This window comes from Hylaeus volcanicus, chromosome 6 (genome assembly GCF_026283585.1).
Source record: "Hylaeus volcanicus isolate JK05 chromosome 6, UHH_iyHylVolc1.0_haploid, whole genome shotgun sequence".
Classification (NCBI taxonomy): domain Eukaryota; kingdom Metazoa; phylum Arthropoda; class Insecta; order Hymenoptera; family Colletidae; genus Hylaeus; species Hylaeus volcanicus.
Genome location: NC_071981.1, coordinates 7,240,996 through 7,266,081, shown reverse-complemented (window position 1 = coordinate 7,266,081; position 25,086 = coordinate 7,240,996). Strand labels below are relative to the sequence as shown.

At 36.5% G+C, this 25,086-nt stretch overlaps 2 protein-coding genes across 9 annotated transcripts in view; one reads left to right on the top strand and one right to left on the bottom strand.

Moving 5' to 3' along the window:
• Positions 1 to 24,236, top strand: LOC128878793 (peroxidase-like). Of its 5 annotated transcripts, none has more exons than XM_054127324.1 (13): positions 1 to 157; positions 14,421 to 14,564; positions 14,879 to 15,194; positions 15,451 to 15,668; positions 18,482 to 18,658; positions 20,120 to 20,316; positions 20,509 to 20,692; positions 20,811 to 21,153; positions 21,231 to 21,387; positions 21,468 to 21,647; positions 21,734 to 21,932; positions 22,022 to 22,127; positions 22,453 to 24,236. In XM_054127324.1, exons 2-13 carry the CDS (start codon positions 14,432 to 14,434, stop codon positions 22,538 to 22,540), a joined length of 2,298 nt encoding a protein of 765 aa, XP_053983299.1. In that variant the 5' UTR covers positions 1 to 157; positions 14,421 to 14,431; the 3' UTR covers positions 22,541 to 24,236. The 5 variants fall into 5 exon arrangements, with proteins under 5 accessions (XP_053983299.1, XP_053983297.1, XP_053983298.1 ...); XM_054127322.1 differs by lacking the exon at positions 1 to 157 and adding an exon at positions 3,738 to 3,967; XM_054127323.1 differs by lacking the exon at positions 1 to 157 and adding an exon at positions 8,339 to 8,630 and having other exon boundaries at positions 14,891 to 15,194.
• LOC128878797 (uncharacterized) overlaps positions 23,300 to 25,086 on the bottom strand; it is a 128,523-nt gene continuing 126,736 nt past the window's right edge. For all 4 annotated transcript variants that reach the window (XM_054127334.1, XM_054127333.1, XM_054127330.1 and 1 more), the window contains one exon: positions 23,300 to 25,077. In XM_054127334.1, coding sequence (XP_053983309.1) covers positions 25,051 to 25,077 — 27 coding nt within the window. In that variant the 3' untranslated portion in view covers positions 23,300 to 25,050. The remainder of the gene's footprint in view (positions 25,078 to 25,086) is intronic.

Sequence of the window (25,086 nt, the reverse complement as noted above, 5' to 3'; positions counted from 1 at the left end):
TCGTATATAGTTGCAGCTAAAAAGCGCGGATCAGCCAGAAGCGCAGTCGAAGTGGCACGACTACGAAGCAGTCTAATATAAGCTGGCCAAGGTGTCTAAAATCAGTACCCAGTACAACTCATTCGCCTACCATCCTCATCTAAACGACCACGCAACCGTGAGTACCCTCCATCTTGATCCACTGCCGCTTTAATTTTATGCTGAATGAATCCTCTTTGCTCAGCAATTCCATGGCTGTTCTCAATACATCAGTCTCGAAAAATGTGAAAGAGAAATTGATAACTGCGGATCTTTATGAAAAATCCAAGTAGTATAATATAAACTTTCAGTATTTTTGTTTTGTTTTTTATATTATTGCATCACATGTGCATTTTATAGTTGAGTGAACATGAATTATTTTTTGCAATCGTTGTGAGTCATAAGGTATAATTTCGTGGACATTTAAAGTTTCTATAAATGCACAAATATTTTGTTTTGGATAATCGGTGTCTCAGGTTTTTTAGTCGAAGAAAATGAAGTTGTGTAGGTCAGGGTTTGGCATCTTCTTCCGGTCTGGACAAATCTTCATCCGCGTGTGACAAATTGTAATAATAATCATCTGTTCTTGCAATTAATGCTTTCCTAACTCCATCATGTTACACAAATTTTATACCAATTTTTTAACCAATTCTCAACTCTCTTAACATTATAAACATTTATATAGATGTATTTAAATTTATTAATATAGCGCAGTTGTGCATCAGACTTGGAATAAACTTTTGAATTATTTTTTGCAATCGTTCTGAGTTAGAAATTATGGTTTCTCGATCAGAGTCACTGCGGCCCATCCCTACGCTGCAATTTGGATGTGTAACAGTGTACATCACGTAATCCTAACCTGACATTGAGAATGCGACTTTGCAGTAGTAGGTGACCTAGTTTCGGTGGTTATTTTTAGAAGACGTTGTAGCAATTGTTGATAACGGAGATATTATACTGCGATTTTTATTATGAATGAAAGTTTTATCTTCGATAAATACAAATATTTCTCTTGCGCGATGCAAAGGTGTATCAAATTTTATATCAGTTTTCGTTTTACTCGAATTTATTTTAGTATGAAATGTGCAGTTTTATGTTATATAATTGTACTTTATTGTTATTAATCAAATAATATAAAAAGTCTCAATTTTACTCCATTGAAAGGAGGTTTGCTCTTTCACATTTTTCGAATTAAATATTCCCGCCGAAAGTATCGCGTTTGACATTACCGAACGAGCACAATTGTGTATCAGTTTCACGCATCGATTGATAGATGGCGACTTTGTCGCGCTTACCGACCCTATCATGCAATTAGGATAATTTTCGAGAGAATAAGGTCGCATTACGTTTCATTCGATATTTGTATAATTGTAGTGAATGAAATGGAAATATATATTGACGCTATTTTCACAAAATCTTGGCTATTGTGTTGCAAAAATAAACCGTAGTAGTAATAGTAGAATTTAAACTGTCCTGGTTACTAAAAATAGTGCGTTTCAAAATAAAGCAGAACGGCCGATGAACGTTCACACGTTGAGTTATTGCCTGAGCATAATTCTAGAGTACAGTTGTACTGCAAATATTTTTATTTCTGTAATTCTAATCTTTAGATAATTTTACACATGGACATCCAAACATAAAAAACATCTCCCACTGATAACAGAAACGTGACATCGTGCATGTATCAAATTAGAACAAATTTTTATATTTTTATGAGGCAATTTTTCAACTCCAAAATTTGTTTTAGACATTGTGATAATAATTTAATTGCAATTGATTGGCGTCACGTGGTACAAATAAAGGAACATGAGAACGCGGTAATTGAACCGATATTTCAAGTTTCTTACCACGCTTTTGTTGTGCAAAAGATCTTACGTCCTCGTTACACGTTGAGGCTGTAATAACAATTTCATTACAACTTCATGACTCGTGCTCCAGGGTCGTTTCTCTACCATCTGAGAGAACTGTAAACGGAAACGCATTCTTCTATTAAACCTGCATCCCATATGGCACGCAATATTACAGATTTATCACAACAACATTTCTGCAATATTACACGTCATATAAAAAGCCACTCTTTATTCAAGTAATTTGTGTTAAAGCTTAAACTCTTCATTTAGTCAACCAACCAAATATTAATTAAAAAAAAAAAAAACAAATCAGAGCCTTACTACTCATGAAATTGTCTAATGAATATACTAATAGACACATTAACCTCGACTATTAATGAATCAAAACATGTTTGGTACTTTTCTTGTGAGAATTGAGATCCATTTTGATTTTAATGGGCCGAGGTTTGAAAAATCTTGCGTCCAATGGCAAAACTGTTCTGAGTAGACTCAAGAAACGGTAAAATGCCGGCCGGTCGAGCGAGCACGTGATGGCCGCGTGTTGGATAAGCATTCCAACAATCTTCCTGTGCCTCGTTCCCTACCACTCTGCAAGGATGAGTGGTCGCAGTGGTTTTGCCATTCCTTCCCCTCCAATCGAATTTCGCTGTTCGACGGTTTCACAAGACGCAACAGACGGAACAGAGACAGCTACAACGATAATATTTATTTTCCGTGCAGGTACTCCTCACGTTGCACGGAGCTTAGCAAAAATATGCGCATATATTAACCAGAAGTATTTATAGCGTTTATTGTGCTGAATTGATTCAGCTTTTTTTACTGTATAATCTGTTAGAAGAATAATGTAAAGTAGATTGCGGATTTTTATGCATTTGTAAGAAATTTGAATGTGCAAGAAAGTACAAAATGCACATACAGTTTGCAATAATATAAAAAAAATAATGAAAGTAATGTTTATATTATATAATGTTCACATTTTACTGTATCATCTGTTAGAAGAATAATGTAAAGTAGACTGCGGACTTTTATGCATTTGTGAGAAATTTGAATGTGCAAGAAAGTACAAAATGCACACACAGTTTGCAATAATATATAAAAGTATTGAAAGTAAAGTTCATATTATAATATTTGAAGATATATAGATTCCTATTAGATAGTTCTTAAAAAAAAGAGTTTTGCAATTCTATTGCGAAATCGCAGCAGTTAGGTCAGGAAAAACTTCTCTAGCCGGTAAACAAATTTCTCAACGCTATTGCAAAATACGCTTCAACCCATTGAACTAGAACTTGAATATTTCCATTAGGTGAATTGTGTGCCATAAGTGGGAGTAGTGATAGCTTTATACTGCTTTCAATAGAGTACAAATTAAAATCAGATATTCCCATAAATTAATCAATCTTTTCTGAACTACTATATTTAAACAATTACACGTTATTTGAATAAATTTGAATAGACGTAAAAAATTATTTCTATTCTAAGACTTAATGAGTGAATATGAACTTATGATAATAATTAAATAAATGTGTTCTCGAGGTAAAAATGTACATAAATAATAATCCTCGGCCCTAGAATCGATCGTCAACAGCCCCCAAATTATTATTTGTACCGTTGATAGCACGCATGGGCGCCACCACAGTTCAAAGGTCTGCGCAGGCGCGTCTTTAAGAATATTCTGGAGGAACTGGAGGGGATAGGGTTTTCACAGGGAGTGCCGAATTCGGGTGATCGATACGATAGTTCAGAAAGTACGTCCAATCCAGTCAAACCTGCGTGCTCGTTGTCCATTTTGCCAAAAACGAAGCCTCGTTCTTCGCGAGCCATTTTTTTGAATTAAAATTGTATCCTGCCGTTTCGAATCAATCGTCGGATAACGAAGCCGGGTAAAGAGTGTTCGAGAATTTTCGTTACGCGTCGGATTCGCGTTATCGATTCCGCGAAAGACGGTTCTCTGGTCCTTTGTTGATTTTCTTCAAATTTTGGCCCATTGGCGTGGGACAGCGGCCTGATCATTGGATTTCCGGGCGACAAAATGACGATGGACGTCATCACCTTCTTGTATAAGAACCTGCGAGTTGAACACTTCAAAAAGCCATACTTAGGTAAGAGACAGATGGCATTGACATGCATTGGCTTGTGTAGACTAATCGACGTCTGAAGTTGATTAGTCTGAGGGCTATTATGTTTTAAATGATATTATTCTGAATAGTATTCTAATGATGGTTAAATTAAAAATAAAAGAAGTAAGGAGGTATCGTGAATAGATTTCTACGTAGGAGACGCAGCTGTAACTTTATGAGACTTATAATAGACTCGCCTCTACCCATAGGCGTAGGCATTAGACCAACCTGAATTTGCAGTTGTAGCGACGTAGCTTTGCATTTTGCTGTAAACTTTAGTTATGGTATATTATATTAGCAATATGGATTGAGTATCTATAAACGAGAGTTTATATATTCAAACTTTATTGAGAGAAAATTGATTAACGAACTAAATTATGAGATATAATTTATTGAGAGAAAAGTAATTAACGAACTAAATTATGAGATATAATTTATTCAGAGAAAATTAATTAACGAACTAAATTATAACACATAATTTATTTAGAAAAATAGGGGTCGATTGCAGTTTCTTAATCTCAAATAAATATTACTTTATTATCGATAATTTTGTTTATTTAAAATGACGTCAGTAGCCAGCAGATAAATGGTTAAAAAATGGATATATCACTTTTATTATTTTGTGAAAACGTAAACGTGCGTCACTGTTTTCACGGATTGGCCAACATCATTATAAATATAAAAATATTATCAAACGATGACTAAGCCGAAAAAATTAACACGTGAAATAAACTATATATAGATGACATTTTAATTAATTATTCACATGATAGGAGATTTTTTTTAATTGAGCGTTGGACCCTCTTGCGCTATCTCGCAGCTTGTTTCTTCTGTATAGTGCGTGATAATTTAATGAACGATTAAAGTGATAAAAAGAATTTCAATTAATTTTTGCTGATTATTATATTCAAATACTATTACACTAAATATAGTTTCTACTAATTAGACAAATTTTACACGTGTACCTCAAGATGTAAACAAAGTTGACATACAAAGTCTTAATAAAAACAGTACATAACGTTCTCGTAAATAAAGTGAGTAAAGCTGAAGTGTTAATTTCTATGCTTACAATTATTATGTAACATTGGAATGAGAAGATTCAAGTAACAGGATTTTTCGACGTGCCTTGGAATATTTTGTTCGATAAATATATATGTATATGAAATTCTGTTACATCACTGTAAACTTCTTTTTTTTGCACTATTAACTTTGTAAGAACCATCAAGCGTAGCTAATGTAGATTTATAACTGCTTCACGCTTCAGGCTTGTAATTATTATTTCCTGCTTTTTTTGCTTCTGCCAATACTGACACGTACGTGTACATGTTATGTTATTTTTAATGCTGTAACCTGGAAGTAGTTGCTAATGGACTTTTGGTTTAATATTGACTTAAATTTTTGTCTGTTTCAAAAGAAACAATGAAGATGAATCTGATAGCAAATGTAAGCTTCGAGTTGACTTCAAAGCAGTATATTCAAGAATATAATATTTTTCAAGAATAGATGAATTCAAAATTTTCTAAAATTCAATTCTTAGCATAGTAATATCTCTATAATCAAATTTGCGTTAGGGATACGTGATCAGAAATCGCTCCCAACCACTGTTTATGTTTCTTCAGTTCGAGAGAACACATTCTCACCCGAATCTAAGAAAGCAAAATCTAAGAAAAATTCCCACAATATTTTTATCGTGAAATATTAAAGTTTTCTCGTTTCATGTTCTTATACCTGAGTGTTGCGACGCCAGAAATGCTAGTGAAAGCAGTGGAAAAGTACTGGGATGTTCGGGAGGGTGATTCAAGCCAGGAACCGTGATTATAAGGGTTTTATGGGGCACAGCTGGAAATCAGAAGGGTTTTCGCAGGTATACTTATACCGGACTCTACAGGGTGTCTACGTATAAGTTTGGACATATGCAGTGTGTATATTCTACAACAAATTTCAAATAAACAATTACTCTTAGACATTTTCTGCATTTTCTGCATTTAAACGTCATGTGCGCCCTAAAATACCACCGTACAATTTTGTTTGACAATACCATTCAAAAGCTGCGACTTCGAAGAAGTTTTTGCCGAAGAGTGCCCACCAAACAACTATGTCTTTGAAACCGAAAAACGAATACAGAAAAAGTCAAATTTTTTGAAATTTTCACAATGTAAAATTTAACCTAATTTTTCACTAGTTAATTTGGTGTAGTTATGGCCGTTTAAAGAGTGTCAAGTCGAAAACGCAGAAAAAATATTAAAAGTAACTAATGCGACACAAAGAAAATGTCTAAGAGTAATTTTTTGTTGGAAATTTGTTGTAGAATTGACACCCTGTAGAATATTACTAGAATATTATTCATGTTACAAAGCCAATTGTTCCAAGAAGATATTTTTCTAATCTTTCCCTACACCTCCACTTGGATTAAAATGCATCGAAGTATCCAGAGTGTTCAGAGTGTCCAGAATTTTCGGCGTTCCGATCAGTCATTCCAACCGTACACTTTTACAAAATGTCGGCGTAGTAAACAGAAAATCATGCGACGACGAATGGGCTGGCGATAACCTGAACACACTTGGTATATAACCAGGCTTGCAGCGGAGTTCGAGGGAGGGGAGGACACTCTGGGTGAGCACGTGCTCACCGAGTGATAGAACTTTTTTTTTCTCCTCGGCCGAATAAGGTGACCCTCTGCTGACAGTGGGGTTCCATGAGCGAGCGACTAATGCGCAAATCCCAGAGAATCACCGACGCCAACAGCGAAGACGAATGTGCATTTCGTTGTTAAACGTAAAGGAAGAAATATGGACGAAACTCGGGCTAATAAATACGTTACCCAAGGAGACGGTTGGAGCACAGGTAGAAGAGTGTATTATTACAGAAGGAGAAACAGAGACACTTGATCCATGGAACTTGTGTGTGGAAGAAGGAAAGAAGCAAATGTTTGGACGAAGAAGTCGGACGTGACTTAGGTATTATGAGACTAACGACGAAATACGTTTGATTAGATAAAATAGATACGGAGATAATTCCTGTGAGAGAGAATCACACGACACATGAGTAAGGAGGAAAGATAAATAACAAAGTAGGTGTGTGATGCGTCATTAAACATAGGTGATGCGAATGTCGAATGAGCGAGATAGGGGTACCGATAACGTACGAAGAAAAATAAATAAAACGAGATATGGTACTAAAGCTACGTAGAAAATTATAACAAAAGAAAAATAATAGTGGGACGCGTCGTAAACATTTCGTTCTGCGTTGCAATTTTGTGTAGGTTTGTAAATAAAGATGTAACAAGTGATTACGTTACAGGATTGTATTACTGGTATATATTGAGCTTTAAAAATATTTTGGGTAGATAATTGGTCGGCATTTGAAAGCTTATAATTATAATTATAAAAAGTAAACGTACACATATGCGGCCAAGGGTGTGAAGGGGTTAAAATATATATTCGGCTTTTTGTAATTAATTTTTAACACCATTAACGCTCTGTGATACCATCTTATATGTATAATTGTATACACATGTACATGATCGAATGTATGGCACACACAGAGGCAAAAAAAGACAAGCTATAGTAAATACGAACTTATCGCAATTGTACGGAAAATTACAGTGGGAAAAGGAATGAGAAAAAAATCCGTGAAAGCCGAGTGCACACAAGAGTATATGAGCAAGATATAAACGATATAAATCCTCTTGGTCTTAAATCCTAGCCCGACTTAGCTAATATTTCTCAAGTAGAGTAATAAATGCTTGATAACTGAGGATCAGGAATACATTTTTCCACCCGTTTAACATTGGATTATATTGCCAACTGATTCCGTGATACCGACTATAAAGCTACAAATGAACTAAAGAGTCGTCCCATGGAATCATTTATTTTAAAAAATATATCATCCTATTCACTTCAGGTAAAGTGTTGAAAATAATATGGCATCCAGGTGCTCACGGTCCTCCTCTTCCTGGGTTAGTACAGCCCTGGTTAGAGTGGGTAGCCAACTAATTCTATGATACCGACTATAAAGCTAAAAATAAATTAAAGAGTCGTCCCATGGAATCATTTATTTAAAAAAATATATCATCCTACTTACTTCAGGTAAAGTGTTGAAAGCAATAATATGGCGCCCAGGTACTCACGCCCCTGTGTTCCTGGCTTGGTACAGCCCTGGTTAGAGCGGGTAGCCTCCGTGAACGAGCTACGTGCGAAAAACAGAGACGAACAGATAAAAAGAGCGAGATAACAAAGAGTTCAGTACAGGTTCAGCAGTCCGTGGCACGGTGCTTACGTTCAGTCGTCCCTGCAGCTTTGGACAACGCTCTCTTGGTTCGTCTCTGCAGGCAGTTTTTAGTCTGGCGTACAATATATTTTCTCGTTTGGCACGAATTGCACCTGCACGAGCGGTTTACCTGAGAGTACCTGTCCGCGTCGCGAGTTAACAAGAAGGAAATCACAATTTTGTCGAATTTCGTGAAAAAATACACCTTTTGCTAACAAGTACTTTGAATTATTCTGGAACAATCGACCGCGGTTTCTCTGCGAACGCAATCGTTTTGCTTTTGGGGATAAAAAAATGTTTCTTGTTGCGCCGGTTGACAACAATCGCTGGGCCTACACGATGCACGGACTGGAGAAGCCTATGGATCATGTGTCCGGTAATTTTAATGTTATACAAGCTTTTAATTGCAGCTAACCATATTTGAGTAGGTTTAGTTAAGAAAAATATATGAAACAAAAATATATATATATATATATGTATTGATGAATTCAAGAGAAGTACTATACGTATGTTGCTATGGGACTTAAACAGTTTTCTTAGCACAATAGAGGCACAGTAGAGGCTGCAAATATTTTTGGACGTCGTTGTTACATTTACTTAGACTTGTTGTTGGCGGCAGGAAATGAAAAAATGTTTACGTTTTCCAAACGAAATTCTATTAACGAATTTTTATTTTTTCTTTCGTTCTTGTAGATACAAAATAATAATTCTATTTGACTTAAGGGAGTGTGTATAGTGCAATAATAGAAATTGTAACAATTCTACGTGTCGACGTTTAAACGTTTACTTAAGTACGTTGATTTAGGTTATGATCGCCATATGTACACCCGGTAGGATGAATTTTCGCCTTTCTAGGAGAAAGTCACCACTTTTGTCACTAACCAAAAGTGTGTTCAAAAATGGTGTCCAAGTTGGAACTAGAATTGGTGATTTCTCCGTAGAACATCAAGAATTAATACTGTTGGCAATGTTTAGGGTTACAAACATATGGTCGACACAGCCTAAATCCAATTTGTGAAATGTTTAGACCTTTATTATTAATTTCCACGCTTTTTAATTCATTAGATTCATTAACAGATTTACTGCTAGGTTAAAAATAATAATGGCAGATCTTCCTTAATTCTGTTTAATAACTTCTTCGATATATTAGAGTAATATCTGTTATGGCTGTTATGGCACCGTGGGTCACTACTCGATATGGGTCATAGTTTGCTGATACAAAGTTTCGCGAAACTTTTTTTCTTACTTTCAAGTGCGAATAAAATCGTGTAAATTGGGAAACTTATTTTTTTCAATTTCATTTTTTATCTTATTTCTGGGCCAAAGTCGCACATGCTCTCTAACAAGGAAAGTAAATACGATACAATGAGAGTGAGCGAGATAGACAACGAATATCGCCTGGCATTACGTGCTCTACATTAGTAATTAAAGTAGATAATTAGTTACATAAATCATTTTGAAGTTTCACGGTAAATTGGATTAGAAATTATACCATCTTTTCGTTTATTTTAAAAGCATTGAACACTTCATGGTAAATATACTGGTTTGCCATAGAAGATTATTAGTAATATTGATTACTCGTGTTATCAGTTATTTAGGTCAGGGTAAAAGTTCTTTAACGGGCAAGCTCTTTGTCAGCATTATATACGTCATTCAATTGGCAAAAGCACTTCAACGTAAATTATTTATTAAGATAGCTGGTAGAAAATGATTCTTCATTTTATTACTCCAGTAAGATAAAGTTGAGGAAATTACACGAAAAAATGAATTTTCTTCAACTGAAAAATATCTCGAACGCTTCATATCGTGCGCAGTCGTGATTTCATCCTCAGCATCTGTGTTATTATTCTGGTACATACGATTTGCATTTTTAAACTACGCCGAGAATCTGTTATTCTCACTTTTTTATGGCACACTGTGGTCGACTCGAAATGCTTAGTTAATAGTAGTGATAATTATTTGTTTATAGAGTGATAACCTCTGTGGACTAGAATATATTTACGAGTGGATGTAAAGGTGCTTGAAAATTTAATTTTATTGCGATTGTTTTTGACATTCGATAGAAGATAGGTAATAGGATTTATTATCGAGAATTATGATATGATTACTTAACAAATTAGAGTGGAGTAAACTTACAAAGGAACCTAAATTTTATGGTATACTACATGGGGACCTAATCACAGTGCCATTTTCCATTTTACTCCAAAATCGGTTTTAAGAACACCCTTTTGTGGAAACACTTTTTTGTAAGGATCCTGCTACGCACGTAGATTATACAATCTATAGGCCCTATCTTGAGACGAATGTAACCCGATGCGTGCGCCAAGCACATACGCCGAAAAACGTTTGACGATCGCGAACCGTTGGCGACGCCATTCAAGTATCGGACGCCGAATAAAGTACATGTGCCTTTAATTTACGCAATTTAGTTTTACTTTTCTTTACGTTCGCTCCTGATTCCTTTACGCTTACATTATTCTGACAATTTATATTTTTCACACATCTATAAAACGTTTACACCTTTCAACATATTCATCTTTTTTTCTCTCAATTTTTATTCGAATATCTCTGGTCGATTCGTCCGTGAACTTTCACCGCTCCGTTGAGAGTAGAAGCCACCTATTATTGATTATGCTTCGAAGATGGTTTATATCGTGACACGCTCAGAGAGAAAAAATTGTATAAAAAGAAGACTTATTTACAGGAATCGGTAACCTTTAAGGCGGTCAGAGTTTATTTTCGAAGAGTTCTGAATACGTGCATAAACGATTATGATATTATGCAATGCGATCCGCGTGAGCAAATGGCGCCATACATAATTTAAGAGTAGTTTGTAACTCTTCATTGGCACTAGCTTCTCGCTGTACCATTTTATAATAAATAAGCTAACCCTTTGCGCTCGAGTGGCGCCTCTAGGGTGACATATGTAATTTAAAAGTGATTTTGTGAACGCACAATTTCAAATTCACTTACATCAGAATACAACTAATTATTAATTAAAATAATAATACATTGAGTCATGAACGTTCGTGGATGGTTTTCTTCGAAGTACAGTTTTTAATTTCACAGAAATTTATTATAAAAAAAATATACATGTCGAATTGAGTAACCTCCTCCTTTTCGAAGTCGGTTAAAAAATGGACTGGATTTGATTCTATAGAAAAATGCCTCGAGCGCAAAGGGTTAATATGTTGCAATCACCTTAAACAGTTAAAATTTGAAACATGTATCCAAGACAAGTCCAAGTAACACGAGACACCGCTTTTGATTACCTTTAATGACGAATTGCCAAGTGTCACATGTTTCATCTCAAGGGAATTACGCAATTAAAGACTTACGTGCCTAGAATACAGACTTGTACTGCTTTAAACATTTCAAGCAGCTAAAAAGAAGTCGATATACCCGATCGAATTAAGGCTGGAACTAATTGAATACTTTATGGGTATTTGCATGCTATAAATGCAGGATGCAGGTTACAATGAGTAATAGCAGTAACGCGAGATAAAGTGACGTAACGCTTTGTGAAACTTCAGACACAATGCTTCATCGTAACAGTGGCAATCGTGTTGCTATACTTGGCGAGATCGAAAATATAACATGCTATAAATAACTCCGGAGAATGTTCGGAAAGATCGGGGATAAGCTACGGGAAGAACGAAAGAATATGCCGCGTCTGTATGTTTTCCATAATCGTATTTGGTTCGTGAACGTTTCATAATCCTCATCTGCAATTCAAAGGGAATCTCAGTTTTCATCTACCGCAGACGATGATTTCAGTTCTATTTATGTTTCTTTACTTAAACTATACAGGGTGTCCCAAAGATGTTGGAAGTCCTTGAAGAGAACCAAGAGGTTCAGGAGGTGATTTGAAACAACTTTTTCCTTACCGAAAATGTTGTCCGAGGCTTCGTTTTGGAATTATTAACGAAAAACCACCGACCAATCACAGCGCGTAGTCTACGCCACTGCGGGCGCTCCACCGTCATACTCGCGCTCTCATTGGTCGGGGTTTTCTGTTGATATCTCCGTAACGAAGCCTCGGAGAACATTTTCGCCAAAGAAAAAGTTGTTTCAAATCACTCCCCGAATTCTTTCAACGACCTCCAACATTTTTGGGACACTTTGTATAGGAAGTGTGGTCAAAATTCGAATGCTTTAAAGCATTCCTTCATCAGAATGGATTCTTTGAGTTAGGAGAAGTCAAAATACCCTGTGGCATATTCCAATTTGAAGCTTCGTTACAAAGATACAGCGAGTCGTCGATAAGTGTCGCGTGATTATCCCTACCACGTCCGCGCGTCATATATCAGAAACGTATCCACTGCAGCGTTCTATTTTCCATTCAACAAGAGTACAATACTAATATAAAATCCTTTCATATCTACTGCAAGTCGTTTGCCTAAACAAAAAACTAAGTAAAGTCTCCATAAATGCACAAGCTCGGGACTGACCATGTGCGTTTATGGTAGAGTTCGTATATTCTCTGACGTTTGCCGACGAGCTCCGAACGTAGAGAAGGAAAGCGAATAAAGAAGAGGACGGAGCGAGAACACCAGGGTATGAAACTTTTCTATTATTTACTTTTTTGTTGCAAGACTTTTACCATTATATTCCTGACATTTTTCCGATTAAAATGAAACCAAACACGATATAATTCGAATGATATTTACCATGCATGTTTTTTTGTTAGCGTTCTACGATATATGATATATAATAAGTTGGTACAAGTAAATATGTTGCGAATTACGTCGTGTTTGGTCTCATTTTAATCGGGAAAATGTTAGGAACATGATGGTAAAAGTTTTACAACGAAAAGGTTAATAATGGAAAAGTTTTACCGTTGCATTAAATTGTCTCATCGAGTAATCCGATCCCAGGCCATGTTTACACTATTCGGCTAAGTTGTTTTAAATTACCGAACCACCCTTTTCAAGGACCTCCAACATTTTTGAGACACCCTGTATAGAAATTGTGGTCAAAATTCGAATGCTTTAAAGAATTCCTTTATCAGAATGGATTTTTGCCATTTTGCAATTTGGAGCTTCGTTCCAAAGATACAGCGTGTTGTCTATAAGTGTCGCGCGATTATCCCCACCAGGTTCGCGCGTCACATATGAGAAACGTATCCACAGCAGCGATCTATTTGCCACTCAATAAGATGAAGTATTCTAATTCGTGAAGCAGAGAACGATCGAAGCTCGTGAATTTTAAATTGTATTTGCATAGTGCACATCCCAGCGATTTAATGACATTGACTGCAGGAAAACAGTGCGTTTCGATGCGTCACGAGCGCGACTCGTCGGTGTTAGGTTAATGCGAACATAAACAAGTCGTAAATTAGTGAACATAAGCGTGCAAATTTTGATTAAGACGCAGATTGTAAACAAGGGGAGGGATTTAATGAGGAGATACTGTAAACAAGAATTCAACGACGAAGTTCTGGATATCACATAATGCGCCGAAGAAAAATAAACGTCAGTCATCAATCGCGCTTCAAACGGCCATGTTTGTTGAAACCGTAGACGCGCTGATAAAAGTATCTTTATTTATGTTCAATCTGAGCTCTGCGAGAACGCTTCGTCTGTGATATTAATAGAAAATAAAAACTTCTGTTTTTCTACGTTATATCGTCGCCATTAGAAATTGATTGTGTTAGTGGTGATCACGTAAGCCTTTGATGATGATATTATTTGTATTTAGAAGTTGTTGAATGTTGTTGCTTTAAGAAATTGTAAGATATTCAAAAATGACTAAGAAAATTGTTGGGCAATTTTAAAAATATAATTTGATAGGTTGAATGAATTCAGGAAGTTTCTGAAATTTTCCAAACTGGATTCTCTGGAGTTCTAAGGTTATAGTAATTTAGTATGTGTATTTTTAGTTGACATGGAGTATAAATTTTGTTCATTAATACTAGGCCAACTAACATATACACATTTTAAAAATATTGAACAAAAATTAATTTCTATTTATGTTCCTGTCTAACAATGATTAGATATGGCATTGCTGATAGCAGCGTTGTTAAATTTAAGATTGCTGAGGAAAAGAACTGATTCTTTACTTCTTCCCTTAGAGAATGCGGAAAAATCACAATTACTTCCTGAAATTGTTTAAATACAGATATCTTATAATCCTATATTAAATTACCATATTTGATTCTGTGCAGCTGGCAGCCTGATGGCGGGTTCTGTGGCTACTTTGGCGGTCCTATGGATCTCCCTGCAGACGATGGGGTTCCTCGGGAATTCCCACACGATCGTCGCTTACAAGTTACCGGTGTCCTTGCAGAACTACCTCGCCAGTTACACCGGTAAGTGGGCCACTGCTATTTCTGCCTTTTTTATCCGAGGGAAACACGTCACTCTCGATGGTGAATTTGATTCACAAGAAACATTCTCATACCTTACTAATCCGTATACTAAAAAAGACCATCGCAACACAAGTGTCGCATAGTAAATGCGCAGGAAATATATTTTCTGCGCATCTACCTCGCGCATGGTCGGTACTTGTGTTAAAATACTCGCTCCACTGATGGTATTAGTATCCGTGGACAACTCTTTTGTTGTCTAGCATCAGCGCGAGTCTTTCGAATCCCCCGAAACCTTTTTACTGACGTTTTTAAAGGTATCCTTTCAGGTTTGCCGATGACTAACTACCCTTACGAGATCGTCGTAGACACGGGTCGTTTCCATAATCGGCGTTTGCTCCACATTGACGAGGCAGTCTTGAACAACTCGATCAGTTTCGCGCAAAGCCTGGTCGATCGTATGAGCACCCTCGAAAGGAATATCGCGAACGCTGGCGTTGAAGTGAAGGCTCACACGCCGGCTGGAAAACAATTCCTCGATTCTTATCCTTCCGAGGATGCTTTTGAGAGAGGCCTCGACGCCATTGTGGCGATGAAGGCTTCATCTTATCTCCTCCACCAGAGCTGTCGCAGGTAATACACCCCTTCGATTCGAAGGTAGGAATCAGTTCTAGTTGTCTGCTTTATTGGCTTGATTGCGCAGAGACTAGAAACTAGAGACTAGAGACTTAGAAAAGGTTCATACAAAGAGTATATGCCCTTGTACTGAACGGCAGCCTGAAAGTATCAAACACTTAACCTGCGTATCAAACACTTGGCCAATGAAATGTGAAATTAGAGAAGTAAATTTTGTTCGATCGGTTAATTCCATTATTATTATCTTTTACAGGTTTGGTCTGGATAAGGACGAATGCGCTCGTTACATATCAACGTTATCGCTTCAGGGTACACCGTTGGGCTCAGCCTGTTTGACGTTTCAGACCGCAGCCTGCAATGCCAGGGCCAAGTACCGCACCATCGACGGCAGTTGCAATAACATTGAAAATCCAAGCTGGGGTAGTGCGATGACCGCGTACAACAGAATTCTCTTCCCCCAATATTTCGACGGTAAGAATCTTCCCTATCGCGTGACAAAAAAGACATTTCACTCTGTTCCCCGTTTCCGTGATCTCCCGCGATCCGTATCATCGGTCTCGTTAATCATTAATTACCCGTCTCGCAATCGGTTTACCTGCGATCATCGGTTCCCACGGGTCGAGCATTTTCAGTCCAAAGAGAGAAATTCGAGTTGTACTAGCTTAACGTCAACCGTGCTATCGTTATTTGTGTGGAATAATAATCGTACAATTATTTGCAGCCTCTGAACGTTTTGGCGCTTCCCTGTCACCTTCCATTGTATTCTTCCTGGACCACTCTGTCGCCTAGATCCATCTTTCTCGTTTTTGGTGGCTCCACTTTCTTCGATGATACTCTCTGGATTTGTTGTAGTTCATTTCTCATTGTTACTGTGCAGTGTATGAGCACAAAGTACGTTACTGGATGTACGTTACTGGAGTGTAGGTGATATTGTGACTTTGCGAGTAACTATGAAACGTGTACAAGGTAGAGGCGTGTATTTCTTAGCGTTCAAGAATTCTAAAGAATTACTTTGAAAGGTTAAAGTGATATTTGAATGACTGTATATGTATATTGAACAGATATCTGTCGTCAGACGTCGGAATCATTCTTTCCAAAGATTACAACTGAGCTCTGGAAGACCAAGCATAAAGAACATATTCGAACATTGTACTTTGAACAAAGAAGACATTTTCTTAAGAAGTAGTTTGAAAGATTAAAATGGTAGGGGAATGAACAATGGGTCTTTTCTAAATTGTATGCTTTGCGCAAACTATTTGTCTTTAAATATTGTTCTATTTTCTTTTCTTATTCGAAGTCTATATCCTTCTCAAAACTTTCATGACGTCAACATTTCAGTGAACGACAGAAGGATTACCAATTTAATTCTAGGCTACCTTGTACATGTCAATTTTCGCCGAGTCCGAAATAAGAAATTAGCTACTTTCAATCGATCACACAATTACTATTGGGTTAGGTCTGGATCAGGTCTCCTACTCCTAGTAGTAATATACTTCTCCAGAAAGTTCATGCCTATATTTAAGAAAAATTCAAAGGCATATTTGAATTTTGATGTATATTTATTGAATTATTTATGTACCATGTTGGTCCACAACCTTTCCACCTTTTAAGGAATGTACACATGTTATTTGTTTTCAGCCATACCAATATATTCAGATATATTCCTGTACCGCCTACTAAAAATCGGCATGGACTTTCCAGACAGCCCAATACGTCTTGTCTCGAGACAGGTTCTCATCTATCAAGGATGTGTAACAATTATTCTACAAGAATCAATTTTCTCCTCCTGTATCAATATAGTTCTTCGTCAGACTTCACCCATTGGGCGTCTCAGATAGATCTCTAAAGGTTCAACCTAGCAAAACGACAATTGCTTTCTATGGTAGTTCTATAGTAGTATTTCTATAATAGTTTTCAATTCGGTACTCCGAAATCGTTGCGACCCTGTGTTGCCAACCTCGACCTACTAATCCACCTAATCCGCACACATCGACACCTCGCAAGCGTATGCTCTCACATATATACGTTCACAAACATGTGAAGCAGACACATCACACACGTTACACAGGCCTAAAGCAAAGCTAGGAAAAGATATACATAGAAATACGTAAAAACGAACCATACTCTCCGATCCTTGGGCGCTAATGGATGATAAAAAAGAAAAACGTTCGTCGATTGGCTTAACAAATTATATTCTGTGCTTTGCATTACAGTTGTTGTGCGATAAGGCACATAGAGCATAAAATGCCTGAGTGTAGCAGTGAATAATACTGCCTACAATAGGGTGCCCCGGTCGGGAGATTCTATCCAGCAGTAGAATGTGTATGTAAACTAATTCGGATATACCTAATAATGTATCATATTTATTATTGTAACACTAGTTCAAATATTTTCTGTTAATTGCGGTATACGGGTCTCGTTAAAAGACTCTAAGCTAGAAAAATGGAAACTGGGAGACGTCCGCGATGTCCTTGAAAGAAGTATCTCTTTCAAAATCATTTCGAGTTTTCATTAATATTACAGAATGATAATCTACCGAAGCGTTGGTCGCTGTAAAGTACACTCCCAGTTTGATTTTCTCGCTTGGACACCTTCATCAGCTACTTAGATAAGTCACTTGATTCCTTCTGCGAGCGTTCTCGACGTGATCGTTTAAGCAATCGTCATTGTTGCACGTTTGATGACTAATCAGTTGAATAAGAAATAGAATTCCGTTCTCAACGCGTTCCGTCGATAACGCATCAGAACGTCATGTCGAAGTAGAACCAAGTATTCTGTACTTGTGCTCTGCAGCGCGAGAGCCACTGTTTGCCAGTCGAACCAGGGACCAATCTGCTAGGTGAAGTCGGTTACTGATTAGGCGCGGTTAGGCTCGCGTATTAACGGTTGAAGACGCGCAAATTGTTGCTCGCTCTCGCGCTGTACGGACATCTTTATACACGAACATACAGCGGATCTCGTGGAAATCGGAGTAATCGAGTCAACATATGTCGGGATAATTTCCATTAGAGTTTCTCTCGCTCAATAAATCATCAAAAACGTAAAAGTAGCGTTCGCTATTGAAAGCGACGTTCCAAATCATCCTCTCATAACCGACATAAACGTTATTCGAATAGGAGTAAGCAAGTAAAATCGCTGGCACGTGTTTGTATCGTGCAGAGCGGATGATCGGTTGATTGTGATATTTCCAAGGATATTTTTTGAAACGTAGCACAGATTTACTCCGATTCGACGACCTAGGATTGTGTCAAGTATGATTGTCTAATGCTTATTTTGGCGACCAGGGATTCAAGAGCCGAGGCACATGGGACAAGCGAAACAACCGCTACCGGGTGTCAGGACTGTGAGCGTGACTCTGTCGACTCCGAAAAATCAGTGGGATATCAAAAGAACGCTGACGGTTGTGCAATGGGGACAGTTCATTTCTAATGATCTTTCTTTCACACCAGTACGCAAAATGGGTAAGTGTTAGTATTTGTTAGAATATGATGTATTTAGATATTAAATTCTATATATATTGGTTTGTCCGGAAAGTTCATGCCTATTTTTAAGAAAAATTCAAAGGCATATTTCTTATCCGAAGTCTATATCCTTCTCAAAACTTTCATGACGTCAACATTTCATTGCGAGTGAACGACAGAAGGATTACCAATTTAATTCTAGGCTACCTTGTACATGTCAATTTTCACCAAGTCTGAAATAAAAAATTAGCTACTTTTAATTGATCACACAATTACTATTGGGTTGTTTGGAAAGTTCATTTCTATTTTTAAAAAAAATTCAAAGGCATATTTGAATTTTGATGTATATTTATTGAATTATATATGTACCATTTTGTTTTACAACCTTTCCATCTTTTGAGGAATGTACACGTGTTATTTGTTTTCAGCCATTCCAATATATTCAGACCTGTACCCCACTAAAAATCAGCATGGACTTTCCAGACAGCCCAATACTTTATTCATTGTACATCTTACACAGTACCTCATACATCCTTTTAAGCACAGTGTTACTAAAGGCATCATCCAGAACAAAAAGAAAACTTAAAGTATAAACTAGAGAAAAGTGTTACCAACAGTGAGAAAATATTCTTAACACCCTCTCTTAACGCATTTCTATGTTTCATTATTCTTTGGTGTAAGACTTACATACTTATTCTATGATTACTTAATATTTAACCCTCTCTTTTCTGCAGAATTATATAAATATTTTTAACAGCTTCTCTTAACGCTTTTCCTTGTTTCATTATTCTTTAGCATAACATTTACATACTTATTCTATGATTACTTAACATTTAACCCTCTGTTTTCCGCAGAACTATTTGTCTAACAAGATCAATTTAGGAATCTTGCATACATTGCACAATTACGGATCTACATATATTATCTTCCTTCCTTGCCTTCAGTTTTGCATTCTGCTGTCCATCAGTATAATTTTCTTCTCTAAATTCCTCTTCGAACCATCTCTGAACCTCCCTTTGAGTAGATCAATATTAAAACTATTTTTATGTTCCATTTTTACTTTACTTATATTTATTACCTTTTATTAGCCTTTTCAAAATGCCTGGGTCCATAATCTGATGTATTTAGGTATTTAATTCTATATATACTTTATTTATTGTACATCTTATACACAGTGTCGCATTTGCACTTTATTGGAAAGGATATACTTTATTTATTGTACATCTTATACACGACCTCATACATCCTTTTAAGCGCAGTGTTGCCAACGGCGTCATGTAGAACAAAAAAAAAAACTTAAAATATAAACTAGAGAAAAGCGTTACCAACAGTGAAAAAATATTCTTAACAGAATAATTATGAAATCTTCTTATCTCTCATGTGTATCCATTTCCATTGTTCATATTAATAGTTGCAACGCAACGAGGTAATAATAGTAACCAATTTGTCTTATGTTTTTAGTGTCATCAGGAAAGCCAATTTCGTGCTGTCGACCAGACGGATACACATTGTCTCCTCGACACGTCCATCCTTACTGTTACCCAATTACAGTATCCGATCAGGATCCTGTTTATGGCGAGCATTATGTTCGATGCATGAACTACGTGCGATCGTTGCCTGTTCTCAGATCTGACTGCACGTTTGGACCATTAGAACAGGTAACAAACTTTTTTCTATTAGATTTGGTGATCTAGTATCTTGGTGATACTAATGAAGATGAACTTAAAGACAAAACAATACTTTATTGAAGATGTTCATTGGTCATCAACATCGGTGGACTCTATAATAAAGCATTTGGTTACGATTTTCAGCAATAATGAAAGGAATTAACCACAATTTTCGATTGATAGATGAATCAGGCGAGTCACTTTCTGGATGGCTCAATGATCTATGGTTCTACCTTGACGAAATCTCGTGAACTGCGCATATTCGAAGGAGGACGTTTACGAGTTCACAATGACAATGGTCATGAATTTTTGCCTGTTGGAGGCTTGGAAATCTCGTTTGGGTGTGCAGATAACTGTTACAATTCTGGTAATTACCTATACTAGTATGTTCTGATTCTGTACTTCTGGCTTTTGGTTCTACTCTCTATTATCCATCTAAGGTTCTTCTCTTAACGTTAATCGTTTGGTCTAAATGTTTATTGCAGGTGATCCTCGCGTAAACACACATCCGCAGTTAGCTGTGTTGCACACTGTCTGGCATCGCGAGCATAACCGAATCGCTGACCAGCTTGGCGAACTGAATCCCACCTGGTCAGATGAGAAACTGTACCAAGAAGCTAGGCGAATAGTAATTGCTGAAATTCAGCATATCAGTTACAAGGAGTGGTTGCCCTTACTGTTGGGCAAGAGGTTCACTCGGGCTGTTGGGCTCACCGTTGGAGATACTTACAGTCGTAATTATAATTCCGAGGATGATCCAGCAGTCAGTAACGAGGTCGCAACGGCTGCTCTGCGTTTTTTGACTTCTATGATGCAAGAAAAGCTACAGTGAGTTATAAGAATGCGAAATGTATTGCTCTATTTTTTAACTTTCTTTTTGTAACGCACATGTCTTTGTTTTTCAGCTTGACAGACAACACGCGCCAAGTCAATACGACGCTTTCTTTAGTAGAGAATTTCTTCAAACCTAGTATAATCGAGTCGGATGAAGTGTTTGATGGATTACTTCGTGGCATGGCTACCCAGACCTGTCAGAAGATGGACATCCACATAATAGCAGATGTAAGTATGCGTTACTGTTTTTACAGTAACAGATAAGAGTGATTTTTGAGCTATATTAATAATTATTCATGTTGTTTTAGGTAACCAGCAGATTGTTCGCAAGTAAAGACGACAACAACAACCTTGGTTTAGATGCTATCAGTTTGGACATTCAACGCGGCCGTGACCATGGTTTACCAGGTTACAATCACTACCGTAAATTCTGCGGACTTCCGGCTGCGAAGAATTTTGACGACTTCTTAGATTACATTCCACAGGAGGTAAATATTTCTTAAATGAAATAATTGATGAAGTAATGTTCTTATCTAGGATCAGAGCTATAAAATGTTACGTATTTTGTTAACAGATGATCAAGAAATTGCGTACGCTTTACGCCCATCCTAATGATGTAGACCTCATTATTGGCGGAATGGCTGAAAGATCAGCGGATGACGGGCTATTGGGACCAACTTTCCGCTGTTTGATTTTTGAACAATTTGCACGAACCCGTCGCACCGACAGATACTTCTACGATTCTGTATTTCAGCCTTATCCTTTCACAACAGGTAAGAACTAATCCAATCTTCAATAGGCATTACTTGAGATTACCTTCGACATTAAGGGTACATATATTTAAATAAACATTTTGTTACAGAGCAAATGGAAGAGATACAGAACGTGACACTAGCGAGAATATTCTGCGACAACGGAAACGGCATTACACACATGCAGCCCAATGTTTTCCTCAGGCCACAGCCAGGGTAAGTTTGGAATGCTTCTTTCGCTTCGATCACATAGTCACAGTTGTGAACTATTAGGTGGACTGGAAAAAACGTCGTTTTTAAATACTTATTTATCACTCAACTCGTTGATTTTTATCGATCTGGCATTGAAAATTTGCACAATAGATGACAAAAGGCTGTTGATAACGATGGCGATTGCATAACTGATTAAAAATAGAAATTTATTAAAAATCTGGTTGAATTTAATGTAAAAGAAACGACATTACTTTCCAGTCTACTTAATATATCGGTGTCCGAATATGTTTGAGACAGTAAATAGAATAATTCTCATGTCTTTCAACAGAAACGAGATGACATCCTGCACGGACTTCGAAGCCATCCCCAGCGTGGACTTATTCGCATGGGCGGAAAGGGCGAAGGCGTATCGTTGAACTTCCCCTTTTAATTGGCTGGTCACATTGCCGCATCGATTTGCCCGAGTCGCAGGATGGGCATGATAGAAGATACAGTGTGAGGATAAAACCTCATAATCAGATAACACTGGCGATTGACTCGAATCGAATCGAGTCCTTAGGTTCGCTGTGAGAAAGAAAAGAAGTTCTCGCTGATGCTGCGTCTACCTGCGTGGTGGACGACAAATGGGCACGATGAAGGGGAATTCAAAGTAAAACAGTAATGCATTAGACGCGGAATGAGAACGATAAGGTGCATCTACAAACGTGACTAGTCGATTAAGCGAGCATGCGATGGGGCTAAGCGTGCGACACATGCGTGTTAATTAAAAAAAAAAAAGACAAACAAATGTAGGGAAAAGAGCCCCAGAGAGACTCTTGTATCCGGGGGAAAGTTTAAGAGTGGTATAGAAACATCGTAAGAGGGAAACTCGTTTATCTTCGCGCAACAATGAACATGTGAGAAAAGCTAGAATTCGTCGATACGCTTTTAATTGTACACTTCGTGTATGTATTTTAGATGAGCATTCATAAAATCATGCTGCTGAAAGACCATCATTTATCTAGTTTTTTGCTTTGCTGTTTGTTTAGTTCCTTGTTCCAGACAGCATAGGCACTTACACATTTTTAGCATCTCTTTATAATTGAGGTTATGTTCATACATTGCAGCTACATGATACTCTGAATGGTCTATAGATAGAACATATATGATGAGTTTTTGTGTTTTGTAGCGTTAGGTTTATTTTTTGTGTGAATTAATTGAGATTATTACTAAAACAACAAAACTTGTAGTTCCTAGAACATTATCTTATAAACGCGGAAAAACACGACATACAGATGGTTAAATGGAATAAGCTCACAAGCAAAATTTACCGTAGAATGTGTCCTGATTTTATTAAGTGTTTCATTCCACTTTCTTCTAAGCAATTCGAAGCAATGTTCGAAGATGTGAAAGAAACGATAAACGAGACAGTAAGAATGAGTACAAAAGATTAAATTAAAACAGTAGAGAATCTTAATGAGCAATAACTCCTGGAGAAATAATCGATATTGTAACATCTCGGAGTGATGCGTTGAATGAATATTACTCGATTAGCTTCTAGAATGATTAACTTTGAATACGACATAATGGATTGCGTGAGGAGATGTAACTGCATTATAAGTATGCAGATTGAAAACTGTGTGGTTGTTTTTATAATTTTAAGAAAGCGTTACGAACAATGATGATCATATTTTTGTAATTGTGATATTGAAACCTTTGCTATAAACACTGTGAACGCCAGTAATATCATCCTGAGTAGTACACCGAATTTGTTGAATATCGATTGTTAAAGAAGGATTACATAGATCTTAATGTTCTCCATCTTCCATTCGAAAGCAGACATTGAACTTGCCTGATAGAAAAAGAATTATTTCTGTCTGTTGGTTTAGTCTCGAAGAATGATTTCAACAAAATTTTTACTCAATGTTGAAGTTATTTCGCACGATTACTGCTAAAATATGAAGTATGACTGATTAGTTTTTAAGGACAGAGTAACATTGTTGAATGTTTTCTACATGATTAGACTTATTATACTTATGGCGTTCAATACGATCCATATTTTGCCAAATCTGATTGAAAATGGGCTGAATTGTATTGCACGCTTAGGAAATAAAAAAGAAAGTAAACAGAAAATTTATGTCTATAGTTAATTAATAACCTATTCATAATTTTAGTATATTAGGTTGTACGTTAGAAACGAAATACCTAAGTATATTTAATATTTAAAGGTTAGTATGAATTAATTTACAAATTTGAATTTCTTTATTTTGAAATTTGAGTTTCTTTTTATTTAATTAAATTAGAGTTTATTAGAAGCATTTGTAGACATTATTGAGTGGTTTTTATGCTGTCAAGGGCTATCAAGTGCTGTCAGGTGCTACCGTTTTTTGCATCCTACACTTGTGATTCTAAAACCTATTATTTGTAAATTAATTCATTAAATCGATGCGGAATGAATAAAACATTAATTACTTAGTTCTAAAAGCGATATAGATTAATCAAATTGTTATGATACATCTGTGCAAACTTAATGATAAATGGATGTGACTGTAGCATCTGTGCAATGATTAGTTGAGACATGAGCATTAGATGAGTAATTGATATTAATTTCTAGTGGAACGGAGATTTCGTTTTGTTTGCAATAAATGAAGACAAATACGTCATGGAATTATACTATTATCAACAATTCTGCTCTGTAGTGTTTTGTTTTTTGTACAAATTTGTTCAATAACTATTACTTTTTGTTAAATATTAAATATATATCGTGTGTTCATAAATATGTAACCAGGGATGTTGATTTAAGTATTGATAAGTCGGTCATCCAAGTTTTATTCGAGAAACAGAATCACTAATCGAGTGGTTTAAACAATATTCTTATTAGTTGAATTACAATACATTTATGACAATTTCTATTTTACATTATGTTTTATAATAGTGGTTTATCCGTTCATTTAAAGTTATCGTTGGTATCACTCTGAAAACG